Source organism: Daucus carota, chromosome 5, assembly GCF_001625215.2.
Source record: "Daucus carota subsp. sativus chromosome 5, DH1 v3.0, whole genome shotgun sequence".
NCBI classification, from domain to species: domain Eukaryota; kingdom Viridiplantae; phylum Streptophyta; class Magnoliopsida; order Apiales; family Apiaceae; genus Daucus; species Daucus carota.
The window spans coordinates 34,653,570-34,670,550 of record NC_030385.2 but is presented as its reverse complement, the minus strand read 5'-3'; the positions used below and the strand labels follow the sequence as shown (position 1 = coordinate 34,670,550).

At 34.3% G+C, this 16,981-nt stretch overlaps 3 protein-coding genes across 5 annotated transcripts; 1 reads left to right on the top strand and 2 right to left on the bottom strand.

Annotated features, from left to right (window-relative positions):
• Positions 1–1,663: 1,663 nt before the first annotated feature.
• LOC108220548 (F-box/kelch-repeat protein At3g23880-like) lies at positions 1,664–4,439 on the bottom strand. Its single transcript, XM_017394349.2, has 2 exons — positions 3,029–4,439; positions 1,664–1,904 (listed from the first exon to the last, which is right to left on the bottom strand). Exons 1-2 carry the CDS (start codon positions 4,314–4,316, stop codon positions 1,885–1,887), a joined length of 1,308 nt encoding a protein of 435 aa, XP_017249838.1. The 5' UTR covers positions 4,317–4,439; the 3' UTR covers positions 1,664–1,884.
• A 2,536-nt stretch (positions 4,440–6,975) lies between these two features.
• Positions 6,976–10,279, bottom strand: LOC108220624 (F-box/kelch-repeat protein At3g23880-like). The gene is made up of 2 exons (XM_017394437.2): positions 8,918–10,279; positions 6,976–7,794 (listed from the first exon to the last, which is right to left on the bottom strand). Exons 1-2 carry the CDS (start codon positions 10,185–10,187, stop codon positions 7,775–7,777), a joined length of 1,290 nt encoding a protein of 429 aa, XP_017249926.1. The 5' UTR covers positions 10,188–10,279; the 3' UTR covers positions 6,976–7,774.
• Positions 10,280–11,877: 1,598 nt separating this feature from the next.
• On the top strand, positions 11,878–16,918 carry LOC108221646 (CSC1-like protein At4g02900). Of its 3 annotated transcripts, none has more exons than XM_017395510.2 (11): positions 11,878–12,191; positions 12,408–12,557; positions 12,919–13,054; positions 13,415–13,516; positions 13,645–13,764; positions 13,848–13,928; positions 14,347–14,687; positions 15,208–15,453; positions 15,659–15,983; positions 16,067–16,300; positions 16,521–16,918. In XM_017395510.2, exons 1-11 carry the CDS (start codon positions 11,878–11,880, stop codon positions 16,749–16,751), a joined length of 2,280 nt encoding a protein of 759 aa, XP_017250999.1. In that variant the 3' UTR covers positions 16,752–16,918. The 3 variants fall into 3 exon arrangements, with proteins under 3 accessions (XP_017250999.1, XP_063949305.1, XP_063949304.1); XM_064093235.1 differs by having other exon boundaries at positions 13,848–13,932; positions 14,351–14,687; positions 16,088–16,300; XM_064093234.1 differs by having other exon boundaries at positions 13,848–13,932; positions 14,351–14,687.
• The last annotated feature ends 63 nt before the right edge of the window (positions 16,919–16,981 follow it).

The window sequence follows — 16,981 nt, the reverse complement described above, 5'->3', positions numbered from 1 at the left end:
GATTCGAAGATCTTTTGATATATTTTTGTTTAAGAGCATATCCAACGATGTTGGTTATAACCGTTGGCTATATTTTTGTTTAAGAGCATATCCAACGATGTTGGTTATAACCGTTGGCTAAATTGGATCTGTAAGATGTTATGTAAAATTTGCTGAACCTGTAAGACATTTTACTTCAATGGTATTGGCTATATTGGTTGGTTATAATTTAAAAATAGTATGTTATTAATATTTTAGATTGTTAAAATAGAATATATCAGTTCAATATGGTAATAAATGATATGCAATTTTCCTACAGATTTCTTACAGACCTGTAGAGGTTCGACAAATTTAGTCATCCACAAGAGGTTGACTAAATTTATAGACAACAAATCACTATGGTTGGAGTGTGAACTTTTGAAGTGGTTGGCTAAATTTTTTATTTTTTGCATGACAACTCATCTTTTAGCTAAAGTGTCTTTATGGTTGGAGATGCTCTAAGAATTTTAAATATAAAATTATTTTTGAAAGAATTCAAATATAAAATTATTTTGGAGTACAAAATAAATTATTTTATATTTCACTTAATTTTACTTAATATAAGGGGTAATATAAATATAAAAACAAATATACAAGATAATCACCGAATCCAAGCGGAAAATATGATAATACCATCAATAAAAATAAATTGTACACTCATATCACGGATAATATCTCTTATTTTAAATGAATAAATCTAATAATAAAAATTCACAAAGTGTCTATAAGAACAATCAAATCGAACAAGCAATAGATTTCATATTACTGATTAATCTATTTTTATAAAGAAATAATCAAAATAATTTGTTGATTAATCAAGTTTTATAAAGAGAATCAAATTATAATTTGATAAAAAGATTATCACTCAATTATAATTTTGAAAATGGAGCAGATCCGATGTTCATAATACCATAAGTGCAAATTACTATTCACTTTATTGCAGGCAGGTAGGTGGTCACAATTGTAATATTAAAAAAATTCTTAAGGATATTTAACATATTTTTAGGATCATTTATGCAAATGTTATATTTTTACTTACTTTATAGTGATCACTGATCAGCATAAAAATCAAATTCTAACAATAAAATTCAAAGACGCTGGCTATGAGTTTTTACTCGGATATGATCAAACAACTCATGACCATCAAAAACTCTCTCCCCGGCACTCTCTCTTCCCTCTCAAACCCTAGCCTCCATTAAAGATTTTTGAGGGGGCTTCTATCAGTTTTCACCGGTGGAAAGTCCCGATTTCTTTCTCTTTTTTGTTTTCTTGTTTGAAATCTTGTTTTCCCTTCAATAAGTTTCCAATTTATTTGGATTTTGTTAGTCTCTTTTTTTTGCAAGAGTTGGTTTTGTTTTGGTGTGTTTTGATATTCTCCATGACCGAGGTTATAGATCAGCATGATTATTATTAGAATATAGAGAATTTACTAAATCCAAGTTGGAGTATAGATGTAAAATTTATACTTAAAGGCTCTTATCCTAAAAGTATTTTGATAAAGCAAGTTTAATTTGGCAAGCCCAATTATATGAGTCTTGGATATGTGCATCAAGATCAGGCTCGTAAATCATGATCTTCAGTTCAGTAGAAGTCAGAAATAATTTCAAGATCTTAACCAGAGCAAATGTTCCATAATACAAACACATGAAGAAACACATAACAAAGGTTCAATTCGCAATTCATCCACCCATTTCAAATAGATATAGCAAACTATACTTAGAACATATTAATCTAGGTAGTCAATAGTAGTAAACTGTTAGACAATAGGGTCTTCTTCATAGATATGAAGCACAAAACAAACAAGGACTGCAACAACTTTGTGCCCTATAACAACACTTCACTTGCCCTGTACCGCTTACCTTTCGGTCATGACTCATGTATGAATCCTGCAAAAGTATAGAACGCAAAAGCTTCCATCAATAAAGCAGGATTGGTAAATCAATAACCAAATTGAGCAATTTGGCTTTCAGGTAATAAAAGCAAAAGCTGTCTTTCAGGTATTATACATTAATTAGATATCATATAACATTCAGATCAGGACAATATATATCTTTAAAAAATGAATGGATAAAGAACATAGAGAAGACAAAAACAAAATATTCATTCAACAAAGAATACTTACCAAGTCACTTATTACTATAACAAATAGACAAGACCAAGAAAATTTATAATAACAATCCTCAATCTAGAGTTTTGTTATACTGCTACCCTGCTAGAATAGTAACAGAATCTAATTAACATAAAGATGATGAAATACGCAATAGTTAACATCTGTTACAGTTGGGAAATCAATAGTTGAATTGCATATATAGTTGTATATCAGCAATGTCATTTGTGACACAAATTTTATTTGTTAAGGAAATTTCTGTATTCTTGAATGTTAACTATTAATCTAAAGGAAGTGATATAGTAACATTTTCCTAAATGTAGGGTACTCCCTCGGTTTTCAAATATTTTGTCCTTTTAACTTTTTGAAACACATTTTTAAGTGCATCGACCTTATAGCTTCATTTTTAAGTGCAATTCAAAAAATGAAAGTAATATTTCTAGCTATGCGGTCAATATACTTAAAAATATGTGCCAAAAACTCAAACGTCAAATACCTAAAAACATACAGAGTATCAATTAATTAAGCCATTTCCCCTACTCGTCCTCATTATTAGAATTTCCACTAATCTCCCTCCCTCCCTCTCTCTCTCATTTCATTTGTCAACCTCATTAATTGGAGAAGATAACATTATCAACCATATATATAACTACCAGCAAGCAATAAGTTACAAGTATTCTCTAGCATTGCTAAAAAAAGATACAAGAGTTCAAATCCTATGTCATGTTGTTAATATGTCAGCCATAAAGCCATTGCTTCTATATATTTAGGGAGCTATATAGTTTTTTTTTTAGAAATTATCCTTGCTACTGTAATTTATGTTACAAAAACTCATCCGCTGCATTCAATGAAATATAACTAATTAATAGGATTTACTAATGAGCTGATATGTTGTTAACTTACCCCAAGAATTAGATTGTTCATTTCTGGCATTTTCCACTGGTTCAAACCTGTCAAGTGAAACAAGTGTCTCGGTGTATTTGAAAGCTGCATGAACAGGTACCATTGAGTCTTCCAGCTTTGCAGAAATAATTTTCTCCGACTCCTCTGAAGTTTGGTATATATTAACATACTCTTCTCGAAGACCATAATATTTGATATTTTTCTTCTCATAGTCATACAAGATTTCATATACGAAATAATTTCCATTCAGTGACTTCCATCCATAGAACTGTTTTGCACCCAAATAACAAGACAACCATATCTCTGTATCCAAATCATCCAACCCATACTCAATGCTAAACTTCTTGTTCCAAGAAAACACACCAGAAACAGTATTCAACGTCCATAAATCAACCCCAGTTCCAGACTCAAAGACAATAGCAACCGAACCTTCAAAATCCATAACATTTGACATCTTCCTTTGTATAAAGTTAGGCAACACAACTAGTCCAAACACTTCGTTATGTAAATCAAAAGAGACTAGCTGATCTCCACCAAAAAAATACAAAACATTGTTAACAACAATATTACTTTTCTCCACTGGACAAATTTGTGTCTTCAAATTCGGACCTTGAAATTCTCTACAATAACCGGCATTCACATAATCCACCTTAGCCATCGGAACAACGTCATCCCTCCTCTCATACACAAACCTAAGGAGCTTGTATTCATTCGAGATACGATCATGGCCAAACCCGACTATAGCTGATCTTTTTCTACCCGGGTTGGTAAATACAATTTGCCTAAACATTTTGATTGATGGATTCCAAAAATAGACCCCATTACCAAAATTACATAGACATATAATACCATTACAACAACCAACAAATCGAGACAGCTTAAGCCCACCTGGTATATCAACACGAGCAAACTGCAAAGGCGACCCCGACAAATCTTGGGCGTCGGCATCATCAAGGGCCTGGTTAACAAGCTGCCGTCGCCTTCGCTGTCGTTGTTGCATCTGCAAAAAAGCTGGGGCAGGATCGGCGTAATGGAAGAGCCGGTCACTAGCAGCAAGGTAGGCAAGTTGTTCCACATTAATGATGTTGAGTAGTGTGGGATCATATCGAGAAGCGGTGATGGCGTGATGGAGGTGAGATTTGATGAAATTAGGGTTTGAAATGGTGTGTAGCCAAGGCTTGCAAACGGATTTGCATTGGAGCACAGATTTCACCGGAAGTCGAACAAGTATTTCTGTGATGATTTCTTCGGGGAAATCAGATAGGGACCTCTTTGGATTCTCTGTCATCTTGTTTGGAGAAGAAAGTGAAACTTTAGGGTTTAGTTTGGGCTCTGTGTTTCTGGTTGATCTAGCTGCTCGCAGCTCAAAACTGACAATCACACGCTATTTAATACTCCACCTCCCAACTATATTTCTTTAGTTTTGGTTTAAATCCGATTAATTATGTGTCAAAAATGGTCGATGGTGCTATCACTTTTTCATTTTTTCCTATATTTTTATACTATTTTTACTCAATTATCTTTTTTTATATATTAAAAATTAATGATTCTCTTCATCTACTCATCTTTCTCTTTTCTACTATTTTATACACATTTGTTAATCTCTCTCCAAATTAAATATTCTCAACCTTTACCTACTCTTCTTTGTTTTTTTATTATTTTTATTTCTTAACCTCCGTCCAAACTAAATGTAAAAAATTTATCTGGACAGGAGTATCAAAACATCAGGAAGACTCTTCTCGACTCTTGAGCTGGGTTTGCTTTGTGACGCTTGGTATCTGAGATATGGATCGCCTATGCACTTATTTTAATGACTATTCTTTCCGTCTCAAAATACAAGTTTATTTTGAAAAAATTACGCATATGAAGAAAACATTAATTAAATAACATTTTCTCACATATAACTCTAATAAATACATGAATGTAGACTCTTATTCAACCCCCATTAATTGTTTTTTTTTGTCATAAAACGGTTGTATTATACCAAGAAAGATACAAATCCGGATGGACAGAGTATGCTTCGTTCAAGAAGGTATATCATCTAACCGAAAGTATGTAAATACTCCGGAAGCTTAGATAACATAGACTTTCAAGTCAGAAGAGATAACCCACAGAAAAAGGACCTCGTTAAAACCCCTCAAGAGCAAAACTCTGTGGGAAAAAAACTCAATGGGAAAAAGAGTGCCCTACAAAAATTACATCGATTACAAAATAGACTAAAAATGATGTCTTCTTTATTCCTTTCTCTCTATGTTTGTAGCTCAGCTGTCTTGTACACCAAGGTTCGCGTCTTCTCGGAAGCAGCCTTAACAAATAAATTCTTAAACATCCTGAAAATAAGACAAAACAGAATGAAACGAATGTGAGCGAATTTGAAAAAAATTAAAATAAAGACATAAACGAGCCAACATTATGGCACTTAAATGACTCTATGGGCCAATAATGCCCAATAATGATCGCCATAAATGGTACTAAAAACCTTAATTAAGAATAATTAATATCCTTAATTAAGGAACAATTATCGTCAAATTAGCTCTTCTTCTCCACCCCTTCTGGAACTATCCATCACCACCATGGATATGACCTTGCTAGGCAGAAGTTTCTACATCCATAAAAATTAGCAGTACCAGAACAATATAAATATGGATGAATGTCAAAATATAAAGAATAACGATGACAAATAAAGATTAAATCAAACAAAAGAAGAAATTCAATAAGCAAATCGTCATCGCCAAACACGCAATTCAACTCCCATGGGTCCCAGTTTTTGCCTTGCCGCTTGTTCACGCCTTTGGCGAATACAACCACGTCGCTCTCGGTAAACATGGCTTCGTACGCTAAGTAATTCCACCGTATCATATCCGCCGGAGACTGAATCGTCGCCGGTAACAAACCGGCCGAAGATGTGATCAGAACAGGCTCCGGAAAAGGACTCCTCCGTCGAAGCTTAACAGGAAGCTCGCGTGTGAAGGAATTCCGCTCCGGTCGACCGGAAGCACGGGCCGGCGAGATTTCATTATGAGGAAACAAACAAAAAAAGTCACCAGAAACGAGAGTGATCTCCGGCGAAACAACGACCAAAACATTTATGTTTACAGAGTAGTTCTCGATCATTCTGGACTAATTGCATATGTACACACATGTAATATGAGGGGGAGGAGGAGGAGAGGGAGAGAGGAGGTAACAGCTTTTTCTGATAGTCCTCTTTAATAATTGTTGAAAAAGGGTAAATTTGAAATATTGGCAATATATTTTCATTGGAAATAAATATGACATGTACTATGGGACAAAAATTTCTTTCAAAAGAAACATGTATTGTGGGATGAAGTGAGTATTATAGATAAGGGGTCGTTTGATTTAACCGGGAAAAATAGAGTTAAAACGAATGATATTCTCTAAAAAAAATGAATTATCCTAACGGGACATATTCGATTGAAAATTTTTAAAAAAAAATCGATATATTCAATTGGTTAAAATTCATTAATCAGATATTCATTGTAACCGTATTGACAAATCTGATTATCCAGATACTCCCTCCATCCCAGATTAAATCATACCAGATTAAATGAGCTCGTTGACTTCGAGGACACAATTTAAGATTTATTGGCGCATAACTACATTATTTATTTTTAAAATATTATTTTTGTGAATAAAAATTAAAATATGAAATTTCCATTTACAAAAGAAAAACTAGAGAAATAAATTTTGGAATTAGTCGTTCAATGCATCTTAAGTCAATAAAACAAATACCATAAAATGATCCTTGTTTAAGATTTTTTTGATAATTCATAGAGATTAAAAATATTTTTTTTTTAAATTTAAGTATATTCTTTGATATGTGTATCAAGATCAGGCTTGTAAATCATGACCTTCACTTCAGTGGAAGTCAGAAATAAATTCAAGATTCTTAGACAGGAAATGTTGCATAATACATACGAAGAAACATAGAAGATAGAACAAAGGCTCTATACGCAATTCATCAACCCATTTCAGTTCAGTGGAAGTAAAAAATTAATTTAAGATTCTTAAACAGAGCAAATGTTCCATAATACAAACATACTGAGAAACAAAGAACAAAGGCTCTACACGCCATTTATCCACCCATTTCAAATAGGGGTAGCGGTCCACAGCAACCGGTTGCTGTGGACCGCTTAACCAACAGCCCATTTCCTGGCCGTTGGATGCATATCTAGCGGCCAAGAAATGGGCTGTTGTATAACCAGTCCCTGGCAGCCGTATGCCAGAGACCTGGTCCCTTCAAATAGATATAGCAAACTATACTTGCAACATATTTATCTAGATAGTCAATAGTAGTAAATTGTTAGACAGTAGGGTCTTCTCATAGATATGAAGCAAGAGAGGTTCCCTAAATATATTATAAAATAATATGTCTTAGTGATTTAGCACAAGATTTAGCACATGAGCTCTAATAGTACTCCCTATATCCATTCCCTATTATTATAATAATATTAAATTTAAACAATTTTGGTGTGGAGGAGAGAGGGAAATGATGTGGAGGAGAGAGGGAAATGAATATTTTAATGATAAAAATAGTTTAGAAGTGGCTAGCATATTCTAAAAATAGGGAAGGGAAGGCTTGTGCTAGTGATTTAGCACATCACTAGCATAGTGTTGGAGTGCAATTTTATCCCATATTCCCTATTTTTGGATTTAAGACTTGATTTAGCACATCTATTGGACTTGCTCTAACAACACTTCACTTGCCTTGTGCTGCTTACCTTTCAGTTATGACTCATGTATGAATCCTGCAAAAGAATAGAACGCAAAAGCTTCCATCAATAAAGCAGGATTGGTAACTAAATCACCAAATTGAGCAATTTGGCTTTCAGGTAACAAAAGCAAAAGCTGTCTTTCAGATATTATACATTAATTAGATATCATATAACATTCATCGGACAATATATATCTTTTGAAAATGACTGGTTAAATAACAGGGACAAGACAAAAACAGAATATTCATTCAATAAGGAATACTTATCAAGTTACTTATTATTATAACAAACAGACAAGACCAAAAAAAATTATAGTAACAATCGTCAATCTAAAGTTTTGTTATACTGCAACTCTGCTAGAATATCTTACTCCATCAGCACATAGGAACAGAATCTAATTAAGATAAAGATATGATGAAATACACAATTTAACATTTGTTACAGTTGGGAAATCTATAGTTGAATTACATATAGGTCTTAGATCAGTGATGTCATTTGCGACACTAATTGTATTTCTTAAGGTAATTTCTGTATTCCTGTAAGTTACTGTAACTATTAATCTAAAGGAAGTGATACAGTAACCTTTTCCTAAATGTTGACCGGCACTCCCTCCGTTTTCAAATACTTCCTCCGTCCCCTTTTACATGTCTCTTTTGGAAAAAAATTGTCCCAAAATACTTGTCCCATTTCTCTTTTCAAAGCAATTTTTGGATGTTTTTCCAAAAAATACCCTTTGAATACAAGATTCTATGTTTGACTGCCACACATATACACATAACTCAATTTAATTTAGGAGAGAAAGCAAGTGAAAGCAAATGTGCTTTCACTTTCATCCCACTTTTGGAGTGAAACTTTTGGAGTGAAAGTATGATATATTTGCATCCACTTTCACTTGCTTTCCTCCTTTTAAAAGACTCGGGAGCAAAAACAGGAGTGAAAGTTACATAACTTTACTTCCTTTTCACTTGATTTCCCCCTAATTATAACTCGGGGGCGTTAAAGCCATTGCTTATATATATTTAGGGAGCAATATAGTTTTTAACAAAAAAAATTATCTTTGATACTCTAATTAAAGTTAAAAAACCCATCCGCTGCATTCAATGAAATATAACTGATTAATAAGATTTACTAATGAGCTGATGTTTTGTTAACTTACCCCAAGAATTAGTAGATAGTTCATTCCTAGCATTTTCTACTGGTTCAAACCTGTCAAGTGAAACAAGTGTCTCAGTGTATTTGAAAGCTGTATGAACAGGTACAATTGAGTCTTCCAGCAATAAACGAATCATTGCCTCCAACTCCTCTGAAGTTCGGTATATCTTAACATACTCTTCTCCAAGACTGTAATATTTGATATTTTTCTTCTCATAGTCATACAAGATTTCATACACGAAATAATTTCCATTCAGCAACTTCCATCCATAGAACTGTTTTGCACCCAAATAACAAGACAGCCATATCTCTGTATCCAAATCATCCAACCCATACTCCATGCTGAACTTCTTGGTCCAAGAAAACACACCAGAAACAGTATCCAACGTCCATAGATCAACCCCAGTTCCAGACTCAAAGACAATAGCAACAGAACCTTCGAAATCCATAACATCTGACATCTTTTTTTGTATAATGTTAGGAAACGCAACTAGTTCAAACGCTTCCTCATGTAAATCAAAAGAGACTAGCTGATCTCCGCCAACAAAATACAGAACATTGTTGACAACAATATTACTTTGCGCCACTGGATAAATTTGTGTCTTCAAATTCGGACTTTGAAATTCTCTACAATAATCGGCATTTACATAATACACCTTGGCCATCGGAACAACGCCATCCCTGCTCTCATACACAAACCTAAGGAGCTTGTATTCATTCGAGATACGATCATAGCCAAACCCAACTGTAGCTGATATTTTTCCATCCCGGTTGGGAAATACAATTTCCCTAAACATTTTGATTGATGGATTCCAAAGATAGACATCATCATCATTATTACATAGACATATAATACCATTACAACAACCAACAAATTGAGACAATCCGAGCCGACCTGGTATATCAAGGCGAGCAAGCTGCAAAGGCGATCCCGACAAATCTTGGGAGTCGGCATCATCAAGGGCCTGATTAACAAGCTGTCGTCGTTGTTGCTGTTGCAATTCAGCTGGATCGGCGAAAAGGAGGAGCGGTTCAATAGCGAGCAAGGCAAGTTGTGTCACATTAATGATGTTGAGAAGTGTGGGATCATACCGAGAAGCGGTGATGGCGTGATGGAGGTGAGATTTGATGAAATTAGGGTTTGAAATGGTGTGTAGCCAAGGCTTGCAAACGGACTTGCATTGGAGAACGGATTTCACCGGAAGTCGAACGAGTATTTCTGTGATGATTTCTTCGGGGAAATCAGAGAGGGACCTCTTTGGATTCTTTGTCATTTTGTTTAGAGAAGAAAGTGAAATGTTGGGTTTGGTTAGGGCTCTGTGTTTTCTGGTTGAGTTAGCTGCTCACGAGTCACGACGACTCACAACAGTAGAAATAATTCGGGGAAAACGGATTTTGAAAAGCTACTCTATATCATTAATTATTTTTATCTGATTTTTTAAGAATTACATAATTTTGAAAAGTTAATAGTTTTTCAAAAATTACATAGTTTTGAAAAGTCAATAATATTTACGTTTTTTTATTTTTATATTAAAATAATTTATTATTTAAAAAATTATAATTTTTTGTACGCCTGCAGTAAATTTTATATTTTTTTACCGATATGTGTCCTAATTCGATTCACATAAAATTCATATACTCCCTCCGTCTCGCCAGGAAGCTTACGTGCACTGTTTGCACGTATTTTGAGACTCTCATAAAGTATAAGTGTATAACGTATTTTTAAATTTTTATTTTTTTAATAAAAGTTTAAATTTCAAACTTCTTTTCCAGGATTTTTAAAAAATATTATACATAATTTAAGTATATTTTATAGAAATCTTAAAATGCGTGTCTACTAACGTAAAGAATCAGATGGGACAAAGATAGTAATTTACAAAATCAAAACGTTGGGTATTGCCTGAGCGGGTAATAAAATTAAAAAAAATAAATAAAACACATAATTTGCGGCACCACAAGATCGAAAGTGAAGAAGAAAAAGGAAACAGGAAAGAAATTGTTGGGAAACGGTGGTGAACGAATACAAAAACAAGCTGCAGGAAGAGATTAAATTGCATGTGTCATGTGTGTATATAATTGCCGCCAATCTTGTTTACCTTAATTCTCATTTTATTTTCACCATTGCAAGATGATATTATAATCTCCAGAAAATAAAGGTGGTCCCCGGAACAAAAAATTGTTTGCTATGTAAGTTTCTTAATTTTATCTTTCCTTTTTTCTGAAACTCATGTCTTGAAGCTTCATTTATATTTCTTCATGCAATTTTCTTATTATCATTATTATTTTTAATTGAATTGTTGCCTGTACACATTTTGGTGGAATTTGCTCTGATCATCCAATGGCGTAGAAATAATATCTTGTTGTTTTTCATTTACCTATAAAGCAAACCCTTCTGTTTCCTAGTATAAAGATTACGAGATCATCTCCGGGGATTCTTAGTTCCGTTTCGAAATATAAATATGTATTGGCTCTTGGAGCATCAAGATAGAAGAGGCTCTTGATTCCTGCTAATATGATATTAGATATTATTTTAAGAGATTTAATGTGTGTTTATATTTTTCTGATCTTTCTGAAATTTGAAATTTTAACTTATGAAAGGTACTCTCCTACTTAATATTCAAATTGATAGGCCGAAAAATTGTAATGCAGCAAATATATAGTAGCGGAGGCCACTTAAACAGACTCAAGCACAACTTTCTTTTTGTACTGAAGTAACCATGCTAATTACACTCAATAATTGTAAAAGGGGTGACGGAAGACATGGCTTACATATAATTAAAAATTGTGGCATTTGTACAAGGTTCAAAGTTACATTTTGTTTCTTATCAAGAACTTAAGATGCTATTCACTATGACAAGACCAAAACTACATTTATATCAATTTATACCAAAAGTTTACAAGTGACTTTCATTTTCTCTTTTGTTTACTTTACCTGTAGGTGAATTTTGATATTTGACAAAAGAAATGGCAAGTCTTCAAGATATTGCAGTTGCAGCTGGGATCAATGGTTTATCTGCTCTTATGTTTCTGATGGTCTTTGCAATGCTAAGACTTCAACCTATAAATGATAGAGTCTACTTCCCAAAATGGTATTTAAAGGGCATAAGGGCTAATCCAGTAACTTCTGGAAACGCTGTATCAAAATTTGTGAACTTGGATGCCGACATGTACTTGAAATTCTGGAAATGGATGCCTGCAGCACTAAACATGCCCGAACCTGAACTTATTGATCATGCAGGCCTTGATTCTGCTGTATATATTCGGATTTACCTTCTTGGGTGGGTTTACCTGTTCCCCTCTTCTGTCTATCGTCATTATGCAAGATAGATCCATTTTACTTCTTTAAGGCCGTTTGGTTTACATATTCATTCTCTGGTACAGTTGTGACAATATCCATATCCGTATCATAAAGAATAAGCTGCATGCATGATCTTAGTTATTTATCGATAATGGATCAGATTGTATATTTAACTTATTCTTAATATTTCTTGCAGTTTGAAGATTTTTGTCCCTATAGCTATACTTGCTTTTGCGGTGTTGGTACCTGTCAATTGGACAAACGACACACTAGAGACTATTAATAATTTAACATACAGTAGTATTGACAAACTATCAATATCCAATGTCCCAGCTGGTTCTGCAAGGTAAGAATGACCGCTATTCAGTAATAGTGATATTAAATAAACAGCAGAATGAAGATAAACTATTTTTCGAAACCACTTCCCATGACCTTGCATCTGGTCTAAGATATTTTCATCCATATCAAGTAGTGGCGACATGTCTACAAAAATGATTCATCACAAGGTCCAGAAAGATTGCCACTTCTATAATTTGTATTATATATTTTCCTGAACTCTCTAAAGTGGTCGGCATGATGAATTGAATATGGTGGATTGTGTCATTTAGGACACTTAAATCAAACTACTCATCCAACCCCATCACATTCTAAATTCGTATAAATTCATTTTTAATACCCCAAAAAACTTATCTATTGCTCGTCTACAGGTTTTGGGTACACATAGGAATGTCATATATCTTCTCATTTTGGACGTGTTATTCACTGTATGAAGAATACAAGATTGTGGCCAACATGAGATTGAAATTTTTAGCTGGTGAAGGTCGTCGTCCAGACCAATATACTGTAAGTACCAATTTTTAGTATCTTTGTTTTAATCGTCCCTCAGCATATGAGATTATAAGTCTTAGCAACCTTAATGTTTCTAGTAGTTGGCATTTTATATATTAATGTAAGAGGAAATCTAGTGCTTTTTGTGTAAGCATTATATCGAATATTAGCACTTCTCCAAATTGATGTAATGTATTTTGATCAGCAAAATAATTTGGCAAAAGGCCAAGGGCTTTGACGATTGTGAAGAGCTAAAACATGTTCTGTGCTATTCGTCAGGGAGTGGATATTGCAGCTAAATTTTATGAAAGAATCAATATTAGACATCAGCTGTCTTATTCTATAGAGTTTTGTGACTTTCAATTCCACCTGCAGGTTCTTGTGAGAAATGTCCCTCCGGACCCTGATGAATCAGTCACTGAGCATATTGAGCACTTCTTTTGCGTAAACCATCCTGATCATTATCTTACACACCAGGTCGGCACATTTTTCATGTGATGGAGGAAGCGAGTTCCTATTTTTAGGGCTCATTTGGAATCTTTTTAATAATATCACCTCTAAACTGTCACATGGCTGACATTGATAGTATCATTCTGAACTTGTAGGTAGTGTACGACGCAAATTTACTTACAACTGTGGTGAATAATATTAGAAGTATGCAGAATCGAATAACCTATTACCAGAACAAATATGAGAGGAACCCCACAAAAAGGCCAACTACTAAGGTATTATGTTATAATAGCTCTGGACTATTGATTTGTTATGTAATTACAGTTTTGCTGCTCAGGCTATATTGACTTCTGTATAGACAGGTTTGTTAGGTATCTTTGGAGAAACTGTAGATGCAATTGACTATTACAGAGCTGAAATTGAAAAGTTGCTTAAAGAAGTAAGTTCTCTAACTAGTTTGGTCTTCTACACTGATATTTGATTCACTAAATGATACCGTCGCATCAATCAAGAATATCTAGTAGAAGCACTGTGAATTGTGTGACAGATGACTTGTTCAATGAACCCTACATTGTATGTGCATATATGTTATTAGATTATAGATTTACACTCCAAGCTCACTAGCATGAAGGTTGTGGACATCTGTGCAGTCATTGAAGACTTCGACTTGAGGTCCATCAATCTAAAGCGTGTACATAGGATGATTAGTTATCATTGCATGAAATTCCTGTACGTTGTATGTGTACTTTTGAAGTAGAGTAAGTTTACTATGCAGTATATCCCAGTGTAACAACTCCTGAATTAGGATTTTGCTATATTTTTGCTCAACTCTGATATATAAAGAAACTTTTTTGTAGGAAGCTGCAGAAAGGGAAAAGGTTATAAACGATCCCACTTATATAATTCCTGCTGCATTTGTTTCATTCAAGTCGAGGTGGGGAGCAGCTGTGTGTGCTCAAACAACACAATCAAGTAATCCTACCATTTGGTTAACAGAATGGGCCCCTGAACCACGCGATGTTTACTGGGATAATCTTGCCATACCATATGTTAAACTCACTATTCGAAGATTGCTCATGGCTGTTGCTCTGTTTTTCCTTGTATTCTTCTTTATGGTACCGATATCTATAGTCCAAAGCATGGCTAACATCGAGGGCATTGAGAAAGTTTTTCCTTTCCTGAAGCCAGTAATAAGAGAGTAAGTCATTTTTTGCACTCCAGTTATTTTATGTAAAATTAGACTTGTATATTATATTTTCTTCAGGCTTGTCTGATACAATTGAACAAATCTACACTGACAAAACTGTGTCTAAAACATATTGTTTACTTCTTACCAATATCTGGCCTTTATAAGTAGTAGTTTACGTAACTTAAGTTAAACTATGATGGTGTCACAAATGAATAGAAGTTTAAAATTTGTATGCATGGAGCATATTTACATGCTAAATATGTGCAATTTTGCAAAACAGCCTCTTTACTTGTACTTGTAAGAGTACTGGTATATCATATTGAGGGTAGGGGGACTCGAGACCCCTCACAACTAGAGCCTCTGATGCCATGTTAGGTTGGTTTTAAGGAAAGAGCTTACTAGGATCATGTCATATTTTCAACAATATTCCATCATACAAATGTGTAGTCAAGACTTTTGTGATTGTTTCAGTTGTATTATGTAATAGTCACTAGATAGATTTTTTACTTACAAAATTTTTCTGTTATAGGGACACTGTCAAGTCCTTTGTTCAGGGATTTCTTCCAGGAATTGCACTGAAGTTATTTCTTATTGTTCTTCCAACAATTCTCATGACAATGTCCAAAATAGAAGGCTTGACATCAATGTCTTCTTTGGAGAGAAAATCTGCTGCGAAGTATCATTTCTTTTTACTTGTAAATGTGTTTCTTGGAAGCATTATTACAGGAACAGCGTTTCAACAACTCCATAAATTTTTACACCAGTCAGCAACAGAGTATGTTAGACTAATAATGGCCTCTAAGAATTAAGCGTTTTTGCAGTGAGAAGCATTATTACAATTTTTGCACATGATCTGATAAACTTTTTTCGTCTACTATGGTTGCAAGAAAATTGATTGCTGCATTTCATTTTAAGCCTGTTAATTACTCTCCTTCATTAGTTTGTAAACTTTCCAATCCCGAAACTGTGTTTTATTGCAGGATACCGAAAACTGTTGGTGTATCCATCCCAATGAAGGCCACTTTTTTTATTACTTACATAATGGTTGATGGTTGGTCTGGTATCGCTGCAGAGATCGTCAGATTGTCTCCATTAGTAGTTTTCCATCTGAAAAATACATTCTTGGTGAAGACAGAGAAGGACAGAGAGGAGGCGATGAATGCTGGTTCTTTAACTTTTGCTGAATCAGAACCTCGCATACAGTTGTATTTTTTGCTAGGACTTGTGTACTCAACGGTCACTCCCATATTGCTTCCGTTCATTGTTGTCTTTTTCGCATTTGCCTATGTCGTTTTCCGCCACCAGGTATGTTTTCTCGCTCATTTAGCAGCTTTGATAATATTCAAGGGCTCAAGAATCTGACTTAATATAATTCTTCTTTATGCAAGATCATCAATGTATATGATCAGAAGTATGAGAGTGGGGCAACATTTTGGCCAGATGTTCATCGACGGATCATAATTGCGTTGATAATATCACAACTTCTGTTGATGGGATTATTGAGCACAAAAAAGGCAACCAAATCAACACCGCTTCTAACTTTACTCCCCTTTCTAACAGTCTGGTTCCACTTATTTTGCAAGGGGCGTTTTAACTCAGCATTTACAGAGTTCCCATTACAAGTAAGTTCAAGCTGCTGTTATTAATTTAACGATTAGTACTTGAGAGATGAGTCCAATCTCTGCCTATTCTTATTATTTGAATTGTTCATTTCTGTTAGCATGCATCGATCAACTTTGGAATTTTAATATAAATTAGAGTGTAGATGTTTTCTGCAACAAGCGGATAACTCAGACATGAATGAATATAATTTTGAATCACCCTCTTTCCTGTACATTATAGGATGCCATGGTGAAGGATACTCTAGAGAAGGCAACAGAGCCGAATTTCAACTTGAAAGCGTACCTGGAGGAAGCATATGTTCACCCACTTTTCAAGGCTGCTGAACTGGACAGACGGATATCCCTCAATGATGAAGAAAACAATCCACTAGTTGCAACCAAGAGAAACGCAGCGACGGGCAGTAAATATCCTTCAAATGAAGGTAGTCCTAAACAAGTTCCTTTGGATTGATCTGGAATCGCTTGAATCCACCTTACTATCAGTGTCATATATTTTCTTTAGTTAGAAAATGTCCATATTACACAGTAGAAAAGCTTGAAAAGATATGTGATAAGATCAAGATCAGAAGTATAGGTGTGCATAATTAAGCAAATAAATGATAAGAACAATCTTGTTTAGATATGTATTATCTCATACACACACTTGTGTACATAACAATCACGTTAAGTCGTAAGTCACAA